General features: G+C 38.9%; 1 protein-coding gene across 5 annotated transcripts in view; it reads right to left on the bottom strand.

Annotated features, from left to right (window-relative positions):
• Window positions 1-27,470, bottom strand: part of TESK2 (testis associated actin remodelling kinase 2) — a 129,909-nt gene that overhangs the window by 90,111 nt on the left and 12,328 nt on the right. For 4 of the 5 annotated variants that reach the window (XM_033867458.2, XM_033867459.2, XM_033867450.2 and 1 more), the window contains exon 2: window positions 9,933-10,244. In XM_033867458.2, coding sequence (XP_033723349.1) covers window positions 9,933-10,154 — 222 coding nt within the window. In that variant the 5' untranslated portion in view covers window positions 10,155-10,244. Of the gene's footprint in view, window positions 1-9,932; window positions 10,245-12,565; window positions 12,606-27,470 lie in introns of those variants that run through there. The other variant, XM_073790538.1, reaches the window with a different exon arrangement.

The raw sequence follows: 27,470 nt of genomic DNA, 5'->3' as shown, positions 1-27,470 counted from the left end.
CCTGCGCGTCCGGAGCCTGTGCTCCGCGATGGGAGAGGCCGCAGCGGTGAGAGGCCCAGAGTCCGCCTGCCGATGCAGGGGACACGGGTTCGTGCCCCGGTCCAGGAAGATCCCACATGCCGCAGAGCGGCTGGGCCCGTGAGCCATGGCCGCTGAGCCTGCGCGTCCGGAGCCTGTGCTCCGCAACGGGAGAGGCCACAACAATGAGAGGCCCGCATACCGCAAAAAAAAAAAAAAGGGCAGGGGACTTTCTTGGTGGCACAGTGGTTAAGAATCTGCCTGCCGATGCAGGGGACACGGGTTCGAGCTCTGGTCCGGGAAGATCTCACATGCCACGGAGCAACTGAGCCCGTGCACCAAAACTACTGAGCCTGCGCTCTAGAGCCCGTGAGACACAACTATGGAGCCCAATGCAAATCAAAACTACAATGAGATATCAACTCACACCAGTCAGAATGGCCATCATCCAAAAGTCTACAAATAACAAATGCTGGAGAGAGCGTGGAGAAAAGGGAACCCTCCTACATTGTGGGTGGGAATGTAAATTGTTACAGCCACTAAGGAAAACAGTATGGGGGTTCCTTAAAAAAACAAAAATAGAGTTGCCGTATGATCCTGCAGTCCCACTCCTGAGTATATATAAGGAAAAAACTCTAATTTGAAAAGATACATGCACCCCAATGTTCATAGCAGCACCATTTTACAATAGCCAAGACATGGAAGCAACCTAAATGTCCATCAACAGATGAATGCATAAAGAAGATGTGATATATATATGTACACACACACACACACACACACACACACACACAAACAAACACAATGGAATACTATTCAGCCATAAAAAGGAATAAAATTATGCCATTTGCAGCAACATGGATGAACCCAGAGATTATCATACTAAGTGAAGTAAGTCACTTCACTTAGTGGGGGAGGGATAAATTACGAGTCTGGGATTAGCAGATACAAACTACTATATATAAAATAGATAAACAGGGAAGGGATTTCCCTGGTGGTACAGTGGTTAAGAATCCACCTGCCAATAAAGGGGACATGGGTTCGAGCCCTGCGCCAGGAAGATACCACATGCCATGGAGCAACTGGGCCCATGTGCCACAACTACTGGGCCTGCACTCTAGAGTCCACGAGCCACAACTACTGAGCCCACGTGCCGCAACTGCTGAAGCCCGCACGCTTAGAGCCCGTGCTCCACAACAAAGAGAAGCCACTGCAATGAGAAGCCTGCACACAATGAAGAGTAGCCCCCGCTCGCCGCAACTACAGAAAGGCTGCACGTAGCAACCAAGACCTCCAATGCAACCAAAAAAAAAAGACAATCTACTGAATGAGAAAATATTTGCAAATGACATGACTGATAAGGGGTTAATATACAACATTTGTAAACAGCTCATACAACTCAACATCAAAAAAACAAATACCCGATTTAAAAATAGAAAACCTGAATAGACATTTTTCCAAAGAAGACATAATGTGGCTAACGGGCACATGAAAAGATGCGCATCACTAACATCACTAACGATCAGGGAAGTGAAAATTAAAACCACAAAGACATATCACCTCACACTTGTCAGAATGGCGGTCACCAAAAAGATCACAAATAACAAGTGTTGGCGAGGAAATGGAGAAAAGGGAACACTTGCACACTGTTGAAGGGAATGTAAACTGGTACAGCCACTGTGGAAAACAGCATGGAGGTTCCTCAAAAAACTAAAAATAGAACTACTATGAGATCCAGCAATTCCTCTCCTGGGTATATATCCGAAGAAAAGGATAACACTAATTCGAAAGAATACATGCACTCCCATGTTCATAGCAGCATTATTTACAATAGCCAAGATACGGAAGCAACCTAAGTGTCCATCAACAGACAAATGGATAAAGAAGATGTGGTATACATACATATACAATGGATTACTACGTAGCCATAAAAAACAATGAAATTTACCATTTGCAACAACATGGATAAACCTGGAGGATATCACACTTAGTGAAATAAGTCAGACAGAAAAAGACAAATACTATGTGTTATCACTTGTATGTGGAATCTAAAAAAAATAAAACTAGTGAATATAACAGAAAAGAAACAGATACAGAGAACAAACTAGTGGTTACCAATGGAGAAAGGGAAAGGGAAAGGGGCAATATAGGGGTAGGAGATTAAGAGGTACAACCCACTATGTATAAAAATAAGTTACAAGGGCTTCCCTGGTGGCGCAGTGGTTGAGAGTCCGCCTGCCGATGCAGGGGACACGGGTTCGTGCCCCGGTCCGGGAGGATCCCACATGCCGCGGAGCAGCTGGGCCTGTAAGCCATGGCCGCTGAACCTGCGCGTCCGGAGCCTGTGATCCACAACGGGAGAGGCCACAACAGTGAGAGGCCCGCGTACCACAAAAAAAACGAAACAAAACAAAAAAACCCCAAAAAAATAAGTTACAAGGATATATTGTACAGCACAGAGAATATAGTCAATTTTTATAATAACTATACATGGGGTATAATCTATAAAACTTTTGAATCACTATGTTGTATACCTGAAACTAATATAATATTGTAAATCAATTATTATCTAAAAAAAAAACCCACGAGATACTACTTCACATGCACTAGGGTAGTCATAATAATAAAAATTTTTTTAAATAATAAAGAGATAGAATAACAAATGTTGGTGAGTTTTACAGAAACTGGAACCCTTATACATTGCTGGTAGAATGTAAAATGAAACAGCCACAGTGGAGAAGTCTGGTAGTACCTCAAAAAGTAAAATGGAATTACTATATGACCCAGTAATCCCACTTCTAGGTATATACTCAAAATAATTGAAAACAAGTACTCAAACAAATACTTGTACACAAATATTCATAGCTGCACTATTCACAATAACCAAAAGATGGGAACAATCCAAATGTCTATCAACAAATGACTATATAAACAAAATGTGGTATTACCTATACATTGTAATATTACTGGGCCATAAAAAGGAATGAAATAGTGATACATGCTGTAACATGGATCAATGTTAAAAACATTATGCTAAGTAAAAGAAGTCAGTCATAAGGGTCACATATTGTATGATTCCATTTATATGAAATGTCCAGAAGAAGCAAGTCTATAGAGACATGAAGTAGAATACTAGTGGTTGCCTGGAGATGGGGGAAGGGAGGAATGGGCAGTGACTATTAATAAGTACAGGATTTCTGTTTAGGATGATAAAAACATTTTTAAATTAGACAGTGGTGAGGGATGTACAATCTTGTAAATATACTAAAAACCATTGAATTATGTATTTAAAAAAGGAGAATTTTAAGGTATATGAATTATCTCTCAGCAAAGCTCTTATTAAAAAGAAATCACATTGATACTTTGTTCTAGAATGGGATTCCAGGTTTTATAGGTTTCACAATACATACTAAAATAATTCTGTGTTTTAGTATCTCATGGGGTACTTCAGTTATCTCAAGAGACTGGAAAAGTCATCTTCCTAGAAATTCTTCTTCCAATTATATTCCCAAACAAAACAAGGATTAGTATAAAAAGAAATTAAGGGCTTCCCTGGTGGCGCAGTGGTTGAGAATCTGCCTGCCAATGCAGGGAACACGGGTTCGAGCCCTGGTCCGGGAAGATCCCGACATGCCGCGGAGCAACAAAGCCCATGTGCCACAGCTACTGAGTCTGTGCTCTAGAGCCCACGAGCCACAACTACTGAAGCCCGTGTGCCACAACTACTGAAGCCCGCACACCTAGAGCCCGTGCTCCACAAGAGAAGCTACCAAAATGAGAGCCCACACACTGCAACAAAGAGGAGCCCCCGCTCGCCGCAAGCAAAAAGAAAGCCCGCGCGTAGAAGCAAAGACCCAACACAGCCAAAAAAATAAAGAAATTAATTAATTTTTTAAAAAAAGAAATTAAGAGGCTTCTACTGTATCCTACCAGAAGCACTCTTAATTTAAAACACTGAACAGGTTGTCAGCCAGTGCTACAGTAAAGCTGAATAGATTTTCCACTTACCAGAAGGTAAGAGATTAGGGCCATTGTGCCATTTGGTTTTACTTTCTTTTCCCTTACTTTATAAACACTCATGTCACCTCTTCTTACACATACCTCAGTTCTTCCCTAAATAGGTTTCACTAACAACCAAAATATTCTAAGTCATTTTCCTAGAAACAATGAAATTACCCTAATCTGTTTTATAGTTTTTAAAAACGTGAAAAAGATTAATAATCAAAGGAAACTCTTTGAAGCTCACAAATGGTTTTAAATGTAAATCCAAACTGTTTTGTTTCTAAAAGTATATTTTTCCTAAATTCAGTAACAGATGTTATACTTTCATCTTTTTAGTGCTTTTAGACCAGGGATTTATAACCTCAGCACTATTAACATTTTGGGCCAGACAATTCTTTGTTGTGGAGGGCTATCCTGTGCATTGTAGAATGTTAATAGCATCACTGGCCTCTACCCACTAGATGCCAGTAGCACCCCCTGCCCAATTGTGACAACCAAAAATATCTCCAGACATTGCAAAATATCTCTTAGGAGGGCAAAACTGACCCCAGTTGAGAACCACTGCCCTAGTTTATCAATCTTAATTATTTCCTAAGAGAGCAAACTAGCTAAATTCATCATGAACCATAAAAATAAACACACTGGGGCTTCCTTGGTGGCGCAGTGGTTAAGAATCTACCTGCCAATGCAGGGGACACAGGTTCGATCCCTGGTCCAGGAAGATCCCACATGCTGCAGAGCAACTAAGCCCGTGCACCACAACTACTGAGCCTGTGCTCTAGAGCCTGTGAGCCACAACTACTGAGCCCATGTGCCACGACTACTGAGGCCTATGTGCCTAGTGCCCATGCTCCACAACAAGAGAAGCCACTGCAATGAGAAGCCCACGCACCAGAACAAAGAGTAGGCCCCACTCGCCGCAACTAGAGAAAGCCCATGTGCAGTAATGAAGACCAACTGCAGCCAAAAAAAAAAAGAAAACATAGTCTTTAAAAAAAATACATAAATAAATGAAAAATAAAAAGGGTAACAACCAGACTAAGAATTAACTTATCAGCAAAAATAGAGGTGAACTACAAAAAGAAGAAGAAAAAGGGGAAGAGTAATTTCAAAGTGCTGAGGAAAATAACTACTGTCCTAAATTCTATACTCATTAAATTACCATTTAAGAGTTTACTCAGTATAAAGACAGAAGTAATCACAATAAATGTAAACAGATTACAATCTCTCTCTTTATGGGCAAATTTAATTTTGGATCAAAAAAACTAAATATAAAACTCTTTCACAGGACACACATTAAAAATGTACTATCACAGACAGAATAAAAATAGAGATGGAAAAAGACATACTGGGAAAATAATAACCGAAACAACAGACAAATGCATACAGTGAGGAAGAAGGTACACAATATTGATATCAGATAAAGTAGAAATCAAAGCTAAAAGCATAAGGTGGGATAAAAATAAAAAACCAGCATTTATAAAATATACAATCTATCTATAGCATACAATCCAATAATAATCATGAATTTCTATTAATATCTACTTCACAAAATGGCCTGTAAACAAATAACACGCTGAGAGAAACACAAGGAGAAATCTATAAACACATTAGGAACTATTAATAGAACTTTTTCAAAGAAATAGATTAGACTAAAATAAAGAAGGCCATATAACATCTGAATAACACAATACAAAAGCTTAATCTAACAGAGATATATAGAACTTTATGCAAACAAATAGAAATTCATATTTGTTTCAAACACATTTGCAGCATTCAAAAAAATCTGATCATGCATTACACCAAAACAAAATCTAAATTATACTCCAAAGGCAGACTTCATATAAGCCATTTTCTCTGATCATGATGCACTAAAATTAGAAATTAAATATCAAACAATTACCAAAAGAAAACTTACTGTGTGGAAATTTTAAAATCTCATATTATATAATTCTTAGATTAAAAAGGAAATCAGGGTGGGAGGGAGACACTAGAGGGAGGAGATATGGGGATATATGTATATGTATAGCTGATTCACTTTGTTATAAAGCAGAAAGTAACATACCATTGTAAAGCAATTATACTCCAATAAAGGTGTTTAAAAAAAAAAAAAGAAAATCAAACCAAATTACACTAGAAATGATGAGAGCATACAGGGACTTCCCTGGTGGTCCAGTGGTTAAGAATCCACCTTCCGGGGCTTCCCTGGTGGTGCAGTGGTTGAGAATCTGCCTGCCAATGCAGGGGACACGGGTTTGAGCCCTGGTCTGGGAAGATCCCACATGCCGTGGAGCAACTAGGCCCGTGAGCCACAACTACTGAGCCTGAGCGTCTGGAGCCTGAGCACCACAACTAGAGAGAAGCCTGTGTGCTGCAACAAAAGATTCCACATGCCACAATGAAGATCCCACATGCCACAACTAAGACCTGAGGCAGCCAAATTAATTAATTAATTAATTAATTTTTTAAAAACCTCCTGAAATTAATAAGCAATTATAGTAAGGTTGCAAGATACAAGGTTAGTACAAAAAAGCCCAATTACATTCCTATATACAGGCAATGAATAAGTAGAATTTAAAATTACAAATTACTATTTACATCAGCAACCCCCAAAATAAAATATTTGGGTGTAAATCTAACAAAATATGTACAAGATCTGTATGAAGAAAACTACAAAACTCTGATGAAAGATAACAAAGAAGAACTACATACATGGAGAGGTATTCCATGTTCATGGATAAGACTCAATATTGTCAAAATGTCAGTTTTTCCCAATTTAATCTATAGACTCAATGCAATCCCAAAATCCCAGCAAGTTATCTTGTATATATCAACAAACTGATTCTAAAGTGTATATAGAGAGGCAAAAAACCCAGAATAGCCAACTCAGTGTTAAAGAAGAGCAAATACTTGACCTCAAAACATATTATAAAGCTACAGTAATCAAGACTTTGTTGTACTGATGAAAGAATAAACAAACAGATGAATGGAATAGAATACAGAGCCCAGAAATCCACATAAATACAGTCAATTGATCTTTGACAAAGAAGCAAAGGCAATAAAACAGAGCAAAAATAGTCTTTTCAGGAAATGCGGCTGGAAGAACTAGAGATTCACATGCAAAAAAATGAATCTAGACATAGACTTTACACCTTCATAAAAATTAACTCAAAATGGATCACAGACCTAAACATAAAATGCAAAACTGTAAAACTCCTAGAAGATAACACAGAAGAAAACCTAGATGACCTTGGGTATGGCAATGACTTTCTTTTTTTTATAAATTTATTTATTTTATTTTTTATTTATTTTATTTTTTATTTATTTTATTTTTGGCTACGTTGGGTCTTTGTTGTGTGCGTGGGCTTTTCTTTGGTTGCAGCGAGCGGGGGCTCCTCTTCGTTGTGGTGCACAGGCTTCTCATTGCAGTGGCTTCTCTTGTTGCAGAGCATGGGCTCTAGGTGTGTGGGCTTCAGTAGTTGTGGCACATAGGCTCAGTAGTTGTGGCTCGCAGGCTCTAGAGCGCAGGCTCAGCAGTTGTGGCACACGAGCTTAGTTGCTCTGTGGTATGTGGGATCTTCCCGGACCAGGGATCAAACCCGTGTCCCCTGAATTGGCAGGTGGATTCTTAACCACTGTGCCACCAGGGAAGTCCCTAAATAAATGTTTTTAAATAAAATAAAATAAAAGCGTTATCAACACTGGCACATATGATCAACTGATTTTCAACAGGGTGCCAAGACCATTCAATGGGGAAAGAACAGTTTTTTTCAACAAATGGTGCTGGGAAAACTCAGCACCATTGAATGAATGAAGTTAGACCTTTCCTTTCACTACATACAAAAATTAAATGGATCAAAGACATAAATGTAAGAGCTAAAACTATAAAACTCTTAGAAGAAATCATTGGGGAAAATCATGATATTGGATTTGGAAGTTATTTTGGGGCATGACACCAAAAGCACAGGCAACAAAAGAAAAACTAGGTAAACTAGACATAATCAGAATTAAAAACTTGTGTGCATCAAAGGACACTATAAGAGTGTAAAAAGACAACCCACAGAATAAAAGAAAATATTTTCAAATCATATATCTGATAAAGGATATGACCCTTACATACAAATAAAATCGAACTCAAAACTGGACAAAAAAGGCTTCCCTGGTGGCGCAGTGGTTGGGAGTCCGCCTGCCGATGCGGGGGGTGCGGGTTCGTGCCCTGGTCTGGGAGGATCCCGCGTGCCGCGGAGCGGCTGGGCCCGTGGGACGTGGCTGCTGGGCCTGCGCGTCCAGAGCCTGTGCTCCGCAATGGGAAAGGTCGCAGCGGTGGGAGGCCCGCATACCACAAAAAAAAAAAAAAAAAAAGGACAAAAGACTTGAATAGATATTTTTCCAAAGAAGATACACAAAAGGCCAATGCAAAGATGCTCAACATCACTAGTCATTAGAGAAATGCAAATCAAAGCCACATGAATATCACTACATACCCACCAGAATTGCTAATATCAGAAAGAAAGAAAGAAAGGAAGGAAGGAAGGAAGGAAGGAAGGAAGGAAGGAAGGAAGGGAGGAAGGAAGGAAGGGAGGGAGGAAGGAAGGAAGGAAGGAAGGAAGGAAGGGAGGGAGGAAGGAAGGAAGGAAGGAAGAAGGAAAGAAAGAAAGAAAGAACGAACAAGTGTTAGTAAGAATATGGAGAAATGAGAACTGTTGTACGTTGCTGGTGGGAATGTAAAATGGTACAATTCTACATAAAATAGTATGGTGGTTCCTTAAAAAGTAAAACAGACTAAGTGAAATAAGGTAATCACAAAAAGACAAAAACTACATGATTTCATTTATATAGGGTATCTAGAGTAGTCAAACTCATAGAAACAGAAAGTAGAATGGTTGTTGCCAGGAGCTGCGGGGAGAGGGAAGGGAAGAATTATTTAGTAGGTACAGAGTTTCAGTTTTGCAAGATGAAAAAGTTCTGAAGATTGGTTGCACAGCAATGTGAATATACTTAAAACTGTACACTTAAAAATGGTTAAGATAGTGAATTTTATGTTATGTGTATTTTACCACAATTTCTTTAAAAAGCTAAACACAGAATTACTATATGACCCATCAGTTTCACTTATAGGTAAATACCCAAAAGAACTGAAAGCAGGGACTCAGTTACTTGTACATCAGTGTTCATAGCAGCATCATTTACAATAATCAAAAGGAGGAAACAACCTAAATGTCCATCAGCAGGTGAACGGATAAAAAAAATGTGGTATATACATACAATGGGATATTATTCAGATATAAAATGAAATGAAATTCTTTTTTTTTTTTTTTTTTTTTTGCCCTGCCATGTGGCTTGCAGGATCTTAACTCCCAGACCAGGGATCAAATCAGAGCCCCAGCAGTGACAGCACCAAGTCCTAATCACTGGATCGCCAGAGAATTCCAAAGAAACGAAATTCTGGTATATGCTTTAACATGGATGAATCTTGAGGACATTATGCTAAGTGAAATAATCCAGGCATAAAAGGAAAAATATTGTATAATTCCATTAATATGAGATACCTAGAATAGACATATTCATAGAGACAGAAGGTAGAACAGACATTAACAGGGCTAAGGGTAGTGGAGGGAGTTATTTTTTAATGGGTACAAAGTTTCCATTTGGGCTGATGAAGAATTCTGGGGGAGTGGAAGAGGCTCCTATATTATTTTAATTTTTGATCAGCATGTAGTATTTTTATAATTAAAATAAATAAAATATCTTACAAGTTAATAGATAGCTCAAGAGGACAGTTTGTAACACTGCTCAAGATCCATAGCACCCTGACAAGGCAAAGCCTATGTCTTAATTAAACACAACTGTCAACTCTGCAGTGAAACTGACCATCAACAAGACAATATAAGAAAAACTGATGCATCACTCACCTTGAACACTTCAGAGAAGAAGCCAGACCCTATTTTTTCACAGGTGAAGTCATCTAAACGCGTCAGTCTGGAAAAGGCACTTATAAGAGCTCGATATGAAGAGGGCCAAACTCTTCCCACCTGGGTCATGTTCCCGTCCCCTCCACCACCTCCTTCAAAATCTTCAAGACGCTCCACACGTGGAGGAAATCCTGCAATTGAATTCCGTTTGCTCCGATCCATAGTCTCAATAATCACTTTTTTTCTTCTTTTAGGAATGAATTCCACACATAGTAAATTTCTGTTGAGTTTTACTTCTCTTCTGGCTTGTCACTAAATAAGAGATTAAAATGATATTTCATTAAAACCATTAACGAATAATAAATACAGGCATACAGAACACTATCAATGTAAAAATATTTCCTCTTTCATATTCTAGCTCCTGATTTTCAGATCTAAAAAACACTTTATGCTTTTACCTTCAAAAAGCGGTGATACATCTATTATTCGTTGAGTACCTATTATCTAAGAAACATACTATAAGAGTTATGCATATGTCATGTCATTTGATTCTCAAATAACCCATGATATAAGATTATGTTCATTTCACAGAGAGGTCAAGCAATCATACAGTCACCAAATGGTACAGATAAAGTTAACATGCCAGATTGTCTGATTCAAAAGCCTGTGCTCCTGCCAATGCCCTTCACAGCCTCATATAATTTTCTCTTCATTTGAAAAATCATTAAGTCCAAATATATAAAACAAGGATGACAAATATTTTATACTATAAAATTGTATAATTTTAAAAGAAAACTATATCCAAAAGCAATTTAAAATTCCACTCTTGATTAAACAACCCAGTCCAGCAGAAGTGACTACAGAAGGCTCCATCCCATCTGGCACCTAAGAATAAAAACAAAAACCCACTTTTTCTTTTAGCCTGTCTCTCCCAACATCTACTTTTTCCACAAGAATCAATTATATTTAGGCCTTTAATCCATTTTTTTTAAAGATTTATTTATTATTTATTTATTTTTGGTTGTGTCAGGTCTTAGTTGTGGCACGCATGGATCTTCGTTGAGGCATGCGGGATCTTTCATTGCAGCGCGCAGGCTTCTCTCTAGTTGTGGCATGTGGGTTTTCTCTACTTTAGTTGAGGCGCGAGCTCAGTAGTTGTGGCACGAGGGGCTTAGTTGTCCCGCAGTATGTGGGATTCTAGTTCCCTGACCAGGGATGGAACCTGTGCCCCCTGCATTGTAAGGTGGATTCTTTACCACTGGACCACCAGGGAAGTCCCTTTAATCCATTTTAAGTTTATTTTTGTGTACGGTGTTAAAAAGATGTTCTAATTTAATTTTTTTTTTTACATGTAGTTGTCCAGTTTTCCCAGCATCTATAAAACTCTCAGAAGAGACTTCCCTGTGCTCCAGCGGGTAAGACTCCACACTCCCAATGCAGGGGGCCCAGGTTCAATCCCTGGTCAGGGAACTAGATGCCGTGTGCATGCTGCAACTAAGAAGTCTGCATGCTGCAACTAAAGTTCCCACATGCCCCAACTAAGACCTAACACAGCCTAAACAAACAAACAAATAAATATTTTTTTAAAAACTGGTAGAGGAAAATACAGGCAGAACACTCTTTCACATAAATTGCAATATCTTTTTCGATCTGTCTCCCAGAGTAATGGAAATAAAAACAAAAATAAACAACTGGGACCTAATTAAACTCAAAAGCTTTTGCATAGCAAAGGACACCACAAACAAAACAAAAAGACAACCCACAAAATGGGAGAAAATATTTGCAAATGATGCAACTGATCTCCAAAATTTACAAACATATCATGCAGTTCAATATCAAAAAACCAAACAACCCAATCAAAAAATGGGCAGAAGACCTAAATAGACATTTCTCCAAAGAAGACACACAGATGGCCAATAGGCACATGAAAAGACGCTCAACATGGCTAATTATTAGAGAAATGCAAATCAAAACTACAATGAGGTATCACTTCACACCAGTCAGAATGGCCATCATCAAAAAATCTGCAAACAATAAATGCTGGAGAGGGTGTGGAGAATAGGGAACCCTCTTACACTGTTGGTGGGAATGTAAATTAGTACACCCACTATGGAGAACAGTATGGAGATTCCTTAAAATACTAAAAACAGAGCTACCATATGATCCAGCAATCCCGCTCCTGGGCATATATCCAGAGAAAACCATAATTTGAAACAATATCTGCACCCCAACGTTCATTGCAGCACTATTTACAATAGCCAGGACATGGAAGCAACCTTAATGTCCACTGACAGAAGAATGGATAAAGAAGATGTGGTACATATGTACAATGGAATATTACTCAGCCATAAAAAAGAACAAAATAATGCCATTTGCAGCAACATGGATGGATCTAGAGATTGTCATACTGAGTGAAGTAAGTCAGAGAAAGACAAATATCATATGATATCACTTACATGTGGAATCTAAAAAAAAAATGGTACAAATGAACGTACTTACAAAACAGAAATAGAGTCACAGATGTAGAAAACAAACTTACAGTTACCAGGAATATGGGGGGAGGATAAATTGGGAGACTGGGATTGACACATGCACACTTCTATATATAAAACAGATAACTAATAAGGACCTACTGTGTAGCACAGGGAACTCTGCTCAATAATCTGTAATCACCTAAATGGGAAAAGAATTTGAAAAAGAATAGTTACATGTATATGTATAAATGAATCACTCTGCTGTACACGTGAAACTAACACAACACTGTTAATCAACTATACTCCAATATAAAATAAAAATCTGGGGACTTCCCTGGTGGCACAGTGGTTAAGACTCCATGCTCCCAATGCAGGGACCCCAGGTTCAATCCCTGGTCAAGGAACTAGATCCCACATGCATGCCACAACTAAGAAGCCAGCAAGCCGCAACTAAGGAGCCAGCGAGCAGCAACTAAGGAGTCCGTGAGCCCCAACTAAGGAGCCCGCCTGCCACAACTAAGACCCAGTGCAACCAAATAAATAAAATATTTTTAAAATAAAAAAATTTTTTAATAAAAATAAAATTAGTATTGAAAAAGATTTTTTAAAAAGAATCAATTATAAGAGTCCTATGCAAAATACAACATTGTGATTCTACAATTAGTGAAACACTTCCATAAATGTGATGAATACCTAACCCAGAATACCTCTGCCACCTCCAATCATGGAGAATTAGCAGCAGGGCTTGCAGGGATATCCTTACAATATGACCCTGCTGTAGCCAAAGTTGATAGCGTTCTACTCAATATGGACCAATCACATTTCCTTTCTGGGCAATTTGGAATTGGAATTAAGATATTCCAGCCTCAGTCTGGCTGCTTTCTAAAATGGAAACCATGTAAACTCAGGAGCTGTTGGCCATGGCGATTTTCTACCATGCAGGCTTGAAGGCAGAATAAGCCAAGGGATTAAGGCAAATTTGCAGAGGAAAAAAAGGCACAGACAAGAACTTCTTGATTTTCCTAATGTGCTCTAATCCCTGATTCCTGAGGCCTAACTGTATCCTGGCTTAAGGTTCCATGAGATATAACTGTATCTTTAAAACAAATTATTTTTGCCTAGCTAGTGTCACCATTCTTCACAGAAGGAAGAATAATCCAAGTTCCTAAAGAATGAAACATTTGAGACTTTCCTCGTGGTCCAGTGGTAAAGAATTTGCCTTCCAGTGCAGGGGAAGTGGGTTCAATTCCTGGTCGGAGAACTAAGGTCCCACGTGACATGGGGCAACTAAGCCCACGTGCCACAACTACTGAGGCTTCAACAAGAGAGCCCGCATGCTGCCAAGTACAGAACCCATGCATTCTGGAGCCCACGTGCCACAACTAGAGAGAGAACCCGCATGCCACAACTAGAGAGAAGCCTGCACGCCGCAACGAACAGCCCGCATGCCACAAGAAAAAAAAGATCCCACGTGCCGCAACTAAGACCCGACGCGGCCAAAAAAAAGAAGAAAAAAAGAATGAAACATTTAAGTATCTCTATTGAACCTCTGCCAAAAAGTGGCAACAACTCACCAGATCAAAAATTTAGCATTATAAGACCAACATTTTTAAAATTTTACAGCCAGTAGAGACCATGAAGTTCATTTTATATTTTAGGAAACACAAGGACCAGAAAGCATAAATAATGTGCCCACAGCTATAAGGTATTTACTAGCAAAGCTAGACTTAGAACCAAGGATAATGCACTTCTAAAAGTATGTCTGTTGATCATCTGCTTCAAAATTACCCAAGGACTTCATTTAAAACTCAGATTCTTGGGTCTCAACCTTGACCCACTAAATCAGAATCTCTTGGAGTGAGGCCTAGAAATTTTACCAAGTTTCCCAGTGATTCTTATGTACACTAAGAGTTGAAGATCCCCTACAGCAGGGAAGGGGAATATTAATAGCTTTTTTAAAAAAACACCAAGAATTTCACAGGCACTTTCTCATTTAATCCTCAAAATATACCACCAAGGCAGGTATGATCCCGATTTTACAGAAAAACAAATGTAGGCTCAGGAGGTTAAGTAACTTGTCTAAGGAAACAGACCTGGTAGAACCAGAACTGGAACAAAGGTCCACCCAGCACCAAAGCTCAAGCTTTTTCCATTTCATTATTACTTAGTTCAGTGTTTTTCCACTATGAGAGTTGTAAGGAGTTAAGCTAGTCATCCGCATATAAAAGAGGATCAGGATTTGAGTGCAGAGGAAGTCCAGGCCAATTACAATTTGGACAGAGATGGAAAAGAAAAAGAAACTTTAGAAAAATACAGAATGGGAGAAAATGTAAAATAAAGCAACCAACTTAGTGTACAAAAATATTTGTAAAATAAAGCAACCAAACCAAGGGATTAATCTCCAAAATATACAAACAGCTCATGCAACTCAATATCAAAAGAAACAAACAACCAAATCAAAAAGTCGGCAGAAGACCGAAACAGACATTTCTCCAAAGAAGACATACAGACGGCCAACAGGCACATGAAAAGATGCTCAATATCGCTAATTATTAGAGAAATGCAAATCAAAACTACAGTGAGGTATCACCCCACGCCAGTCAGAATGGCCATCATTAAAAAGTCTACAGGGCTTCCCTGGTGGCGCAGTGGTTGAGAGTCTGCCTGCCGATGCAGGGGACACGGGTTCGTGCCCCGGTCCGGGAAGATCCCACATGCTGCGGAGCGGCTGGGCCCGTGAGCCATGGCCACTGAGCCTGCGTGTCCGGAGCCTGTGCTCCGCAACAGGAGAGGCCACAACAGTGAGAGGCCCGCGTACCTCAAAAAAAAAAAAAAAAAAAAAAAAGTCTACAAACAATAAATGCTAGAGAAGTTCAGGAGAAAAGGAAACCCTCCTACACTGTTGGGGGGAATGTAAATTGGTAGAACCACTATGGAAAACAGTAGGGAGGTTCCTTAAAAAAATAAAAACAGAACTACCACATGATCCTGCAATCCCACTCCTGGGCATATATCCAGAGAAAACTATAATTCAAAAAGATACATGCATCCCAACGTTCATTGCAGCACTATTTACAATAGCCAGGACATGGAAGCAACCTAAATGTCCACTGACAGAGGAATGGATAAAGAAGATGTGCTACATATATACAATGGAATATTACTCAGCTATAAAAAAAGAATGAAATAATGCCATTTGCAGCAACATGGATGGACCCAGAGATTACCATACTAAGTGAAGTAAGCCAGACAAAGACAAATAGCATATGACATCACTTATATGTGGAATCTAAAAAAAGAGAGAGATACAAATGAACTTATTTACAAAACAGAAATAGACGCACAGACATAGAAAACAAACTTATGGTTTCCAAAGGGGAAGGGGGGAGGGATAAATTAGGAGCTTGGCATTAACAGATACACACTGCTACATATAAACTAGATAACAAACAAGGACCTACTGTATAGCACAAGGAACTATACTCAGTATTTTTTAATAACCTATGAGGGAAAAGAATCTGAAAAAGAATATATACATATATATATATATGTATATGTATAACTGAATCACTGTGCTGTATACCTGAAACTAACATGACATTGTAAATCAACTACATTTCAATAAAATTTGAAAAAGAAAAAAAAAGGATATATACACCCCAATGTTCACTGCAGCACTATTTACAACAACCAAGACATGGAAGCAGCCTAAGTGTCCATCAACAGATGAATGGATAAAGACCATGTGGTATAATGTGGAATCTAAAAAAAGGTACAAATGAACTTATCTACAAAACAGAAATAGAGTCACAGATGCAGAAAACAACCTTATGGTTACCAGGGGGTAAAGAGGGAGAGAGATAAATTGGGAGATTTGGATTAACATAGGCACACTACTATACATAAAATAGATAACTAATAAGGACCTACTGTATAGCACAGGGAGCTCTACTCAATACTCTGTAATGACCTATATGGGAAAAGAATCTAAAAAAAGAATGATATATGTATATGTATAACTGATTCACTTTATTGTACAGCAGAAACTAACACAACACTGTAAATCAATTATACTCCAATAAAAATTTTTTTAAAAAGATGATGTAGGGCTTCCCTGGTGGCACAGCAGTTAAGAATCCGCCTGCCAATGCAGGGGACACGGGTTCGAGCCCTGGTCCAGGAAGATCCCACATGCCGCAGGGCAACTAAGCTGGTGCGCCACAACTACTGAGGCTGCGAGCCACAGCTACTAAGCCCGTGCGCCACAACTAGATAGAAGCCTGTGAGCCACAATGAAAGATCCTGAGTGCCACAACTAAGACCCGATGCAGCCCTAAATAAATAAATTTTTTTTCAAACTGAATTCAAAGCAATTTTTAAGAAGTTACCAAAAAAACTGTAGGACCATCCTATAGGATGATACCATTTTAATAAAAAAATGTATTTTTTAAACATATAAAATAACATATATTATAGAGAGGCAGGACAGCATACTGATTAAAGGTATAGCCTTCAGAACAAATCTGTATTCAAATCCTTGCTCTGTAACTTGCAGCTATGTGAACCTGGTCAAGTTATTTCAAAACCTCTCTACATCTCCAGTTCCCCATCTATAAAATGGAAATAAATTAGTACCTACATTATAATATTTTATATGTATTAACTCATTTAATCCTTACAATCACCATAGGGTATTGATTAAATGAACAGTGCCTGGAAAATAGTAAGCATTCAAGTTCTGTTGCTTATTATGATTATTATATAAAGATATATATTTATAGTAAATGTCTAAAAGCATGAACTAGGGGGACTTCCCTGGCAGTGCAGTGGTTAAGACTCCGTGTTTCTTGGGCTTCCCTGGTGGCGCAGTAGTTAAGAATCCACCTGCCAATGCAGGGGACACGGGTTCAAGCCCTGGTCTGGGAAGATCCCACATGCCGCAGAGCAACTAAGCCTGTGCGCCACAACTACTGAGCCTGCGCTCTAGAGCCTGCGTGCCACAACTACCGAAGCCCGCGTGCCTAGAGCCCATGCTCCGCAACAAGAGAAGCCACTGCAATGAGAAGCCCGCGCACCACAACCAAGAGTAGCCCCCACTCACCGCAACTAGAGAAAGCCCACGGGCAGTAACGAAGACCCAATGCATCCAAAAATAAATAAATAAAATAAAATATTTTTTAAAAAAGACTCCGTGCTTCCAATGCAGGGGGCTCGGGTTGGACCCCTCATCAGGGAACTCAGATCCCACATGCCGCAAGGCGCAGCCAGAAAAAAAAAAAAAGATAAAAGCATGAACTAGAAAGCCAGCCACTAAATTCATTGTAGTAGTTGCCTTGGTGGGAAAGAAGAAAAATGAGATAAGGAAGGGAAATAAAGGAGATTTCAACTATAACAATAATGTTTTGTTTCCTTTTATTAAAAAACAAACCTATAACAAACACAAAACGGTATGTTTGCTAATTTTGTTATTTTTTTCACTAATATTTGTTAATTCTGGGTGGTATTATATTGTACTCTTTCCTATATTTAATTTTCCTAATAAAAAGAGAATTTTAACAGTTGTTTTCTTTTTTTTTTAAGTCTATTGCCAATACAACAGCTATGTAGTATGCTCAGCCCAAAAAAACTGAAAACAATTTGGCAAATAAATAGCATCCCACTGTGCAAGCCAAGTCTCAAGATTCTCAACCTTTTATTCTGCAATAGTTCGACTATAGTTTTTGGTCCAAGGAATATTTATATCTTAGCCTAAAAACTCAAAAGCATTAGGAGAATTTTTGGATAGCCTTACTTATTCAAGTCCACAAACTTAAAATATAAAAGCACTCATGACAAACACTGATATTTAGTTGTAGAGCCCCTATTATATGCTAAAGCAATACTAATTACTAGACAGCTGAGGGATAAAAAGTACAGTCCCCTTATGGGAGTAAGAACTTTATTAATCCATTTTGGAAAAGTGCTGAGCATGGGAAAACTTCCAGACCATGCCTTCTGCTTCCTTGGCCAGCATACTGAATGACCACATTTTAAATGAAACCAACCAAGTTACAAATAGCTTTCAATTTAATTTGATAAATTTTAATTAGCCATAAAAGGCAGCAAAGGTGTGTATGAACAGACTCTAAAACCATACCCTATTTTTTAAAATCTGAAAATAACTAATTTTAAAATCAGACAATACATTCTTTGAAACTTGTGGGATTTTATGCTGTTTTCAGACTCTGGGTTACCTCTCTTGGTCTCACTTAAGCAATATTACCTTTTGATACAAATAGTGCCCTTTAAAGTATACATTTTGGGTGGAACAAAAAAACAACTACAATTACTCTTGCTGTAAAGAGGCTATTTGATTCAAGAGACTACACATTGTTGATCAAGAATTTTAAGCTTGTAAAAACTTGGAATTCCTAAATGGAAACTGATGATACTGTGAGCTGCTTCCCTAAAAATATCCCAGCGAGAGTCCCAGTGGTTCTTAATTAGGGTCATGTGAAGATTTAGGGGGAAGGAGGTTGTTGTCAGCGAGGAGCTACTGTCACAATGGTGGGGGTGTAGGGTGGGCACTATTGGCATTTTAGTGGGCAGTGGCCAGGGAAGCTAAATGTCCTACAATGCACAGAACAGTTCTGCACAACAAAGAACTGTCTTGCCCTAAATGCCAATAGTGCCCCCGTTAAGAAGCACTGTGTCAGAAAAGCTTAATCAGTTTTGTTCTTAAACCAGGAAACAGCCTTCAGCAGTCTTTCAAAAATGCCAAAATTATGTTGCTTACAAGGACACAAATAATTTTTTAGTAATTTTGTTCTCAATTTCAATATTTATAAACTGGAAAGTTCAAAATTTTTTTCCTTTCTTTTCTGCATAGGAAGGTTTGTCTTTTCAAAGGCTAATTTTCACTTACACTGGGATTAAAAGTACAATTAAAAGCTTTGATTGGAGAAAGTACAATTAAAAGCTTTGATTGGAGAAAGTAATTTGAAAAGCTATCAATAAAAAAGTCAGTGGGGCTTCCCTGGTGGCGCAGTGGTTGAGCGTCCGCCTGCCGTCCGCCTGCCGATGCAGGGGACACGGGTTAGTGCCCCGGTCCGGGAAGATCCCACATGCCGCGGAGCGGCTGGGCCCGTGAGCCATGGCCTCTGAGCCTGCGCAGCCACAGCAGTGAGAGGCCTGTGTACCGCAAAAAAAAAAAAAAAGTTTCTCTCTCAAAAAGAAAAACAAAATGTCAGTGAACTAAATATCCTATAACCAATATTATATATTTTATCTTTTCAAAGTAGGAATTCCACAAATCATTTTCCAGAGAATCAAGAAACTTTTAGGACTCCCAAGTAGACCATACGCCCATCTGAAATGCTTATGGAAATAATAACCACTGTAGCCACCATTTACCACAGGCCATGCATTCTACCAAATGTTTTTGCGTTTTTGATAACCTTTATGACAACTCTTTAAGGTAGGTGTTATCATCTCCAATTTAAAGAGAAAGAAATTAAAACACTGAGAGATTAAATTCAAACAAATTCAAACAACTAGTGACAGACTCTGGATTCAAATCAAGAGTTCCAAATCCAAATACTTCCCACTATGACATGTCTCCTCCAGAAAAACAGCTAAATTTCTGTGGAAAATTACAGCTTACTAGCTAGGTACTAAGCTACTACTATTCTCCACCCTAATTTAACAACAGAGACTAAAGAGCACAGATGATAGCTCCACCAGCCGCTGAAGCAAAAGCCTTTAGTCTCTTCATCACTTTCTATAGATCAAAAAATTAGCATTGGGCTTCCCTGGTGGCGCAGTGGTTAAGAATCCATCCACCAATGCAGGGGACACCGGTTCAAGCCCTGGTCCAGGAAGATCCCACATGCCGCGGAGCAACTAAGCCTGTGCGCCACAACTACTGAGCCTGCACTCTAGAGCCTGCGAGCCACAACTACAGAGCCCGCGTGCTACAACTACTGAAGCCCGCACGCCTAGAGCCCGTGCTCCACAACAAGAGAAGCCACCGCAATGAGAAGCCCACACAATGCAACGAAGAGTAGCCCCCACTCGCCGCAACTAGAGAACGCCCGCGCACAGCAACAAAGACCCAACGCAGCCAAAAACTAAATAAATAAATAAATTAGCATTGGTTTAAACAGACTATTTAAAGAATGGATGCCAAGCTGACAGGAAAGATATGCCAACCCCCAATCAGCCCTTCTTTTCCATTCTAATGTACAGCATTAGTTGTTTCTTACACTTTCATTCCACAGGAATGAAGTAGATGGAACTTCACAACAACATAGATGTAAATAAAATCCTGTAACGCACTGAACAGCTATCAACCAACAGGTAACAGGATGTGGCAAAGTGTCAGTCAGCACCCATAATCTTCAACATCCACCCAAATATGGAATCATGTGTGTACAGAGTTGGTAATGAAGTCCCACAAGTGAGTAAAAAAGGATTTCTGAGAATTCAGTGGACTTTTATACCCTGGGTATAAAGAGTAGAAAAAGAATGCAAACATAATATCCTAATATCCTAATCATACTTTGTTTTCTTTCTATCATCATAAAAATCCCCTCTCTAATTCAAAATAAAACAAGGATTCATTACGGGTAAGATGTAGCCCAGAAAACTGGCCATTTTCCTGAACAGGAATACCGATAAGTACATTAGCTGTATATCATGACCAACCACATGGCAAATCTACATCACAGTCTGCTCAGCTGCTGTCCTTTCTATGGACCAACAAAGCAAATACAGACACATTTCAGGATGACTGCCTAATTAAAAATAAAAGCAACACTGCTGAACTTGCCATCCTGCTGTGAAATAATGAGTTGCAGTTTCCATTCAAACCAAAAGCAATCTAACATAAAAAGTGGCATCCCCTATTTAATTAGCCATGAGTATACACAATGGCATATATTAGTGCCAGACAGATCAAAAGCCAGTTCTTAAAACTGTTATTATCTCTTTTGGATACGCATATTATATGCTGTTGTAACTACAATCCACCAGGCCCTAGGTCATGACATAAAACTGAAACTTAGGTTGAAAGTTGAAAAAGCATTTAGAGGTTAACTAGTCCAATCTTTTGGCCAATTCAAGAATCCCCTCTGTTAAAAAATCAAATGTTAATTGGGTTCCCACTAGGTATAGGGCATTACAAGGTTTGTTTTCTTTTTTTAATATTTATTTGGCTGTGCTGGGTCTTAGTTGTGGCATGCAGGATCTTTTTTTTTTAGTTGCAGCTTAGTTGCAGCATGCAGGATCTAGTTCCCTGACCAGGGATCAAACCCAGGCCCCCTGCATTGGGAGCACAGAGTCTTAACTGCTGGACCATCAGGGAAGTCCCAAAGAAGTGACTTTAAAAAGGTGAACAAAATGGGAGTTTCCTGGCGGTGCAGTGGTTAGGACTCAGGGCTTTCACTGCCATGCCCCAGGATCAATCCCTGGTTGGGGAACTAAGATCCACAAGCCTCGTGGTGCAGCCAAAAAAACTGAAAAGTAAAAAGAATAAATAAAAAATTTTTAAAAGGTGAGGAAAAACCAAAAGCAATCTCCAGATTTAATGTGATCCCTATCAATTACTCATGACATTTTTCACATAACTAGAACAAATAATCCTAAAATTTATATGGAACCATAAAAGACCCAGAAGTCCCAAAGCAATCCTGAGGGAAAAAACAAATCAAGAGGCAAAACCCTCCCAGACTTCAGACAATAGTACAAAGCTACCATAATCAAAACAGTGTGGTATTGGCACAAAAACAGACATATGCTTAATGGAACAGAATAGAAAGCCCAGAAATAAACCCACACACCTACGGTCAATTAATCTTCAACAAAGGAGGCAAGAATATACAATGAAGACAGTCTCTTCAGTAAGTGATGTTAGGAAAAGTTGGACAGCTGCATAGAAATCAGTGAAGTTAGAACAGTCTCTCACACCATACACAAAAATAAACTCAAAATGGTTTAAAGACTTAAATATAAGCCATGACACCATAAAACTCCTAGAAGAGAACATAGGCAAAACATTCTCTGACATAAATTATACCACTACTTTCTTAGGTCAGTCTCCCAAGGCAATAGAAATAAAAGCAAAAATAAACAAATGGGACTTAATCAAACTTACAAGCTTTTGCACAGCAAAAGGAAACCATAAACAAAATGAAAAGACAACCTACAGATTGGGAGAAAATATCTGCACACGATGTGACCAATGAGAGCTTAATTTCCAAAATATACAAACAGTTCATACAACGCAATAACAAAAAAAAAACAGCCCAATCAAAAAATGGGCAGAAGACTTAAATACACATTTCTCCAAAGAAGACATACAGATGGCCAATGGGCAAATGAAAAGGTGCTCAACACCGTTAACTATTAGAGAAATACAAAACACTGGTCAGAATGGCCATGATTAAAAAGTCTACAAATAATAAGTGATGAAGAGGGTGTGGATAAAAGGGAACCCTCCTACACTGTTGATGGGAAGGCAAATTGGTGCAGCCACTATGGAAAACAGTATGGAGGTTCCTTTAAAAACTAAAAATAGAGTTGCCATATGATCCAGCAATCCCACTCCTTGGCATATATGCAGACAAAACTCTAATTCAGAAAGATACATGCAGACTTCCCTGGTGGTGCAGTGGTTAAGAATCCACCTGCCAATGCAGGGGACACAGGTTCAAACCCTGGTCCAGGAAGATCCCACACACTGCAGAGTAACTAAGCTCATGCGCCACAACTACTGAGCCTGTGCTCTAGAGTCCATGAGCCACAACTACTGAGCTCACGTGCCACAAGTACTGAAGCCCGTGAGCCCTAGAGCCCACACACCTCAACTACTGAGCCCACGTGCCTCAACTACTGAAGCCTGTGCTCCCTAGGGCCCACATGCCGCAACTAGAGAAAGCCTGCGTGCAGCAAAGAAGACGCGATGCAGCCAAATTATTTATTTATTTATTTATTTTTTTTTTATTTTTAAAAAGAGGCCAAGGGAACATCAACATATACAGGACAAAAAGAAACAACAGAGGTAAGAATAAAACCAAGAGGAAGTAAGTCACACAGGTCAAAGGTGGGAACGATAGGGCTTCCCTGGTGGCACAGTGGTTAAGGAACCACCTGCCAATGCAGGGGACACGGGTTCAAGCCCTGGTCCAGGAAGATCCCACATGCCGCGGAGCAACGAAGCCCATGAGCCACAACTACTGAGCCTGCAATCTAGAGCCGGCAAGCCATGGCTACTGAAGCCCGTGTGCCTAGAGCCCGCACTCCGCAACAAGAGAAGCCACCGCAATTGGAAGCCCATGCACCACAACAAAGAGTAGCCCCCCACTCACCACAACTAGAGAAAAGCCTGCACACACCAACTAAGACCAAATGCAGCCAATAATAAATAAATAAATTTTTTTTTTAAAAAAAAGGTGGTAACGACAAACATATCAGATGTCACAAATCAGTCAAAAAATATGAAGAAAAGTGTCCACTGGATTGGACACTACAGAGGCCAGAGTTAACTCAGCCTACTGAAACAAACCACTAACAAAGAGCTCACTAATTCCTCCATGCCTATTCTATTATTGAAAAGTTCTGATCGTTACAAAGCTTTTTCTTTACAAGGAAAGGAAAGCATAGAGAAAGCACAGTACTATACTCAAATTCTGACTCTGAAGGAGAATTAAGAAGTTTAACAACTAAATACAATAATGAGACTTTATTGGATCTTGATTTGAACAAACTAGTTATAGAAGAGAGCTGGGGAAATTTTAATAAGAAATACTATTAGCTGATAAAAGAAAGTTCTATTAATTTAAGTGGGATAATGATATTAAGATTGTATAAGACTTACTTTTGGAGATGCACTGCACACAGAAATAGAAGTGAAATATCATGTCTGTACTTGTGTTAAAATATATCAGAAAAAAAAGATGTAGTAAATCTTACAAAATGTTAATTGTTAAATACAATTCTTATATGGGTAAATGGGTGTTTGTTACATTTTTCTCATAATAATAACAAAAAAGGCTTCAGAAACAAAAGATGATAAACTATTTGTCAATTAAAAAAAAGAATACTGAAAAACTGAAACCATTTCCACTAAGATCAGGAACAAGACAAGGTTGCCCACTCCCACCACTATTATTCAACATTGTTTGGGAAGTTTTAGCCACAGCAATCAGAGAAGAAAAAGAAATAAAAGGAATCCAAATCGGAAAAGAAGAAGTAAAGTTGTCACTGCTTGCAGATGGCATGATACTATACATAGAGAATCCTAAAGATACTACCAGAAAACTACTAGAGCTAATCAATGAATTTGGTAAAGTAGCAGGATACAAAATTAATGCACAGAAATCTCTTACATTCCTATACGCTAATGATGAAAAATCTGAAAGAGAAATTAAGGAAACACTCCCATTTACCATTGCAACAAAAAGAATAAAATACCTAGGAATAAACCTACCTAAGAAGACAAAAGACCTGTATGCAGAAAACTATAAGACACTGATGAAAGAAATTAAAGATGATACAAATAGATGGAGAGATATACCATGTTCTTGGATTGGAAGAATCAACATTGTGAAAATGACTCTACTACCCAAAGCAATCTACAGATTCAATGCAATCCCTATGAAACTACCACTGGCATTTTTCACAGAACTAGAACAAAAAATTTCACAATTTGTATGGAAACACAAAAGACTCCGAATAGCCAAAGCAATCTTGAGAACGAAAAACGGAGCTGGAGGAATCAGGCTCCCCGACTTCAGACTCTACTACAAAGCTACAGTAATCAAGACAGTATGGTACTGACACAAAAACAGAAATATAGATCAACGGAACAGGACAGAAAGCCCAGAGATAAACCCACGCACATATGGTCACCTTATTTTTGATAAAGGAGGCAAGAATATACAATGGAGAAAAGACAGCCTCTTCAATAAGTGGTGCTGGGAAAACTGGACAGCTACATGTAAAAGAATGAAATTACAACAGTCTCTAACACCATACACAAAAATAAACTCAAAATGAATTAAAGACCTAAATGTAAGGCCAGGCACTATAAAACTCTTAGAGGAAAACATAGGCAGAACACTCTATGACATAAATCACAGCAAAATCCTTTTAGACCCACTTTCTAGAGGAATGGAACTAAAAACAAAAATAAACAAATGGGACCTAATGAAACTTAAAAGCTTTTGCACAGCAAAGGAAACCATAAACAAGATGAAAAGACAACCAAGACAACCCTCAGAATGGGAGAAAATGTTTGCAAATGAAGCAACTGACAAAGGATTAATCTCCAAAATTTACAAGTAGCTCATGAAGCTCAATATCAAAAGAACAAACAACCCAATCCAAAAATGGGCAGAAGACCTAAATAGACATTTCTCCAAAGAAGATATACAGATTACCAACAAACACATGAAAGAATGCTCAACATCATTAATCATGAGAGAAATGCAAATCAAAACTACAATGAGATATCATCTCACAACAGTCAGAATGGCCATCATCAAAAAATCTACAAACAATAAATGCTGGAGAGGGTGTTGAGAAAAGGGAACCCTTTTACACTGTTGGTGGGAATATAAATTGATACAGACACTATGGACAACAGTATGGAGGTTCCTTAAAAAACTAAAAATAGAACTACCATACGACCCAGCAATCCCACTACTGGGCATATACCCTGAGAAGACCATAATTCAAAAAGAGTCATGTACCACAATGTTCATTGAAGCTCTATTTACAATAGCCAGGACATGGAAGCAACCTAAGTGTCCATCGACAGATAAATGGATAAAGAAGATGTGGCACATATATACAATGGAATATTACTCAGCCATAAAAAGCAACAAAATTGAGTTATTTGTAGTGAGGTGGATGGACCTAGAATCTGTCATACAGAGTGAAGTAAGTCAGAAAGAGAAAATCAAATACCATATGCTAACATATATATAAGGAATCTAAAAAAAAAAAAACAATGGTCATGAAAAACCTAGGGGCAGGACAGGAATAAAGATGCGGACCTATTAGAGAATGGACTTGAGGACACGGGGAGGAGGAAGGGTAAGCTGGGACAAAGTGAGAGAGTGGCATGGACATATATACACTACCAAATGTTAAACCGATAGCTAGTGGGAAGCAGCCACATAGCATAGGGAGATCAGCTTGGGGCTTTGTGACCACGTACAGGGGTGAGATAGGGAGGGTGGAAGGGAGGGAGACGCAAGATGGAAGAGATATGGGAATATATTTATATGTATAGCTGATTCACTTTGTTATAAAGCAGAAACTAACACACTATAGTAAAGCAATTATAACTCCAATAAAGATGTTAAAAAAAAAAAAAAGAATCCAGGGCTTCCCTGGTGGCGCAGTGGTAAAGAATCCGCCTACCAGTGCAGGGGACACGGGTTCGACCCCTGCTCCAGGAAGATCCCACATGCCGCAGAGCAACTAAGCCCATGCACCACAAATACTGAGCCTGCGCTCTAGAGCCCTCAAGCCACAACTCCTGGAGCTCAAGTGCCACAACTACTGAAGCCCTCGTTCCACATCTACTGAAGCCCGCACGCCTAGAGCCCATGCTCCACAACAAGAGAAGCCACAGCAATGACAAGCCCGTTCACTGCAACGAAGAGTAGCCCCCACTTGCGACAACTAGAGTAAGCCCACGCACAGCAATGAAGACCCAACGTAGCCATAAATAAATAAATAGCATCACAATTAAGTTAAAAATCTCAAGTTCTACTAAAAAAAATTTTGCTAGAATAAAAAAATAAAAGAGCTTAGAGGGAAGAGCAGATGATATACCATGGCAAACTGTGCTAGATAATTCAGAAAAGATCTAGTGATGGCAAAGATACTGAGATTGAAAAAGCATGTAAAGACATAAAATTTCATGAAATGAGAGCAGAAAAAAAATTTTCTAAAATAACACTGTTACATATTATTTAAAACATACGTATGTGACCAAAATAAATTAAACAAGACAAGTTTAAAAAATTGATTCCAGCTAAGTAGCTGAATCATCTTGGGCATGTTACTTAACTTC

The sequence above is a fragment of the Tursiops truncatus genome, chromosome 1, assembly GCF_011762595.2.
Source record: "Tursiops truncatus isolate mTurTru1 chromosome 1, mTurTru1.mat.Y, whole genome shotgun sequence".
Taxonomy (NCBI): domain Eukaryota; kingdom Metazoa; phylum Chordata; class Mammalia; order Artiodactyla; family Delphinidae; genus Tursiops; species Tursiops truncatus.
This window is presented reverse-complemented; position numbering and strand designations above follow the sequence as displayed.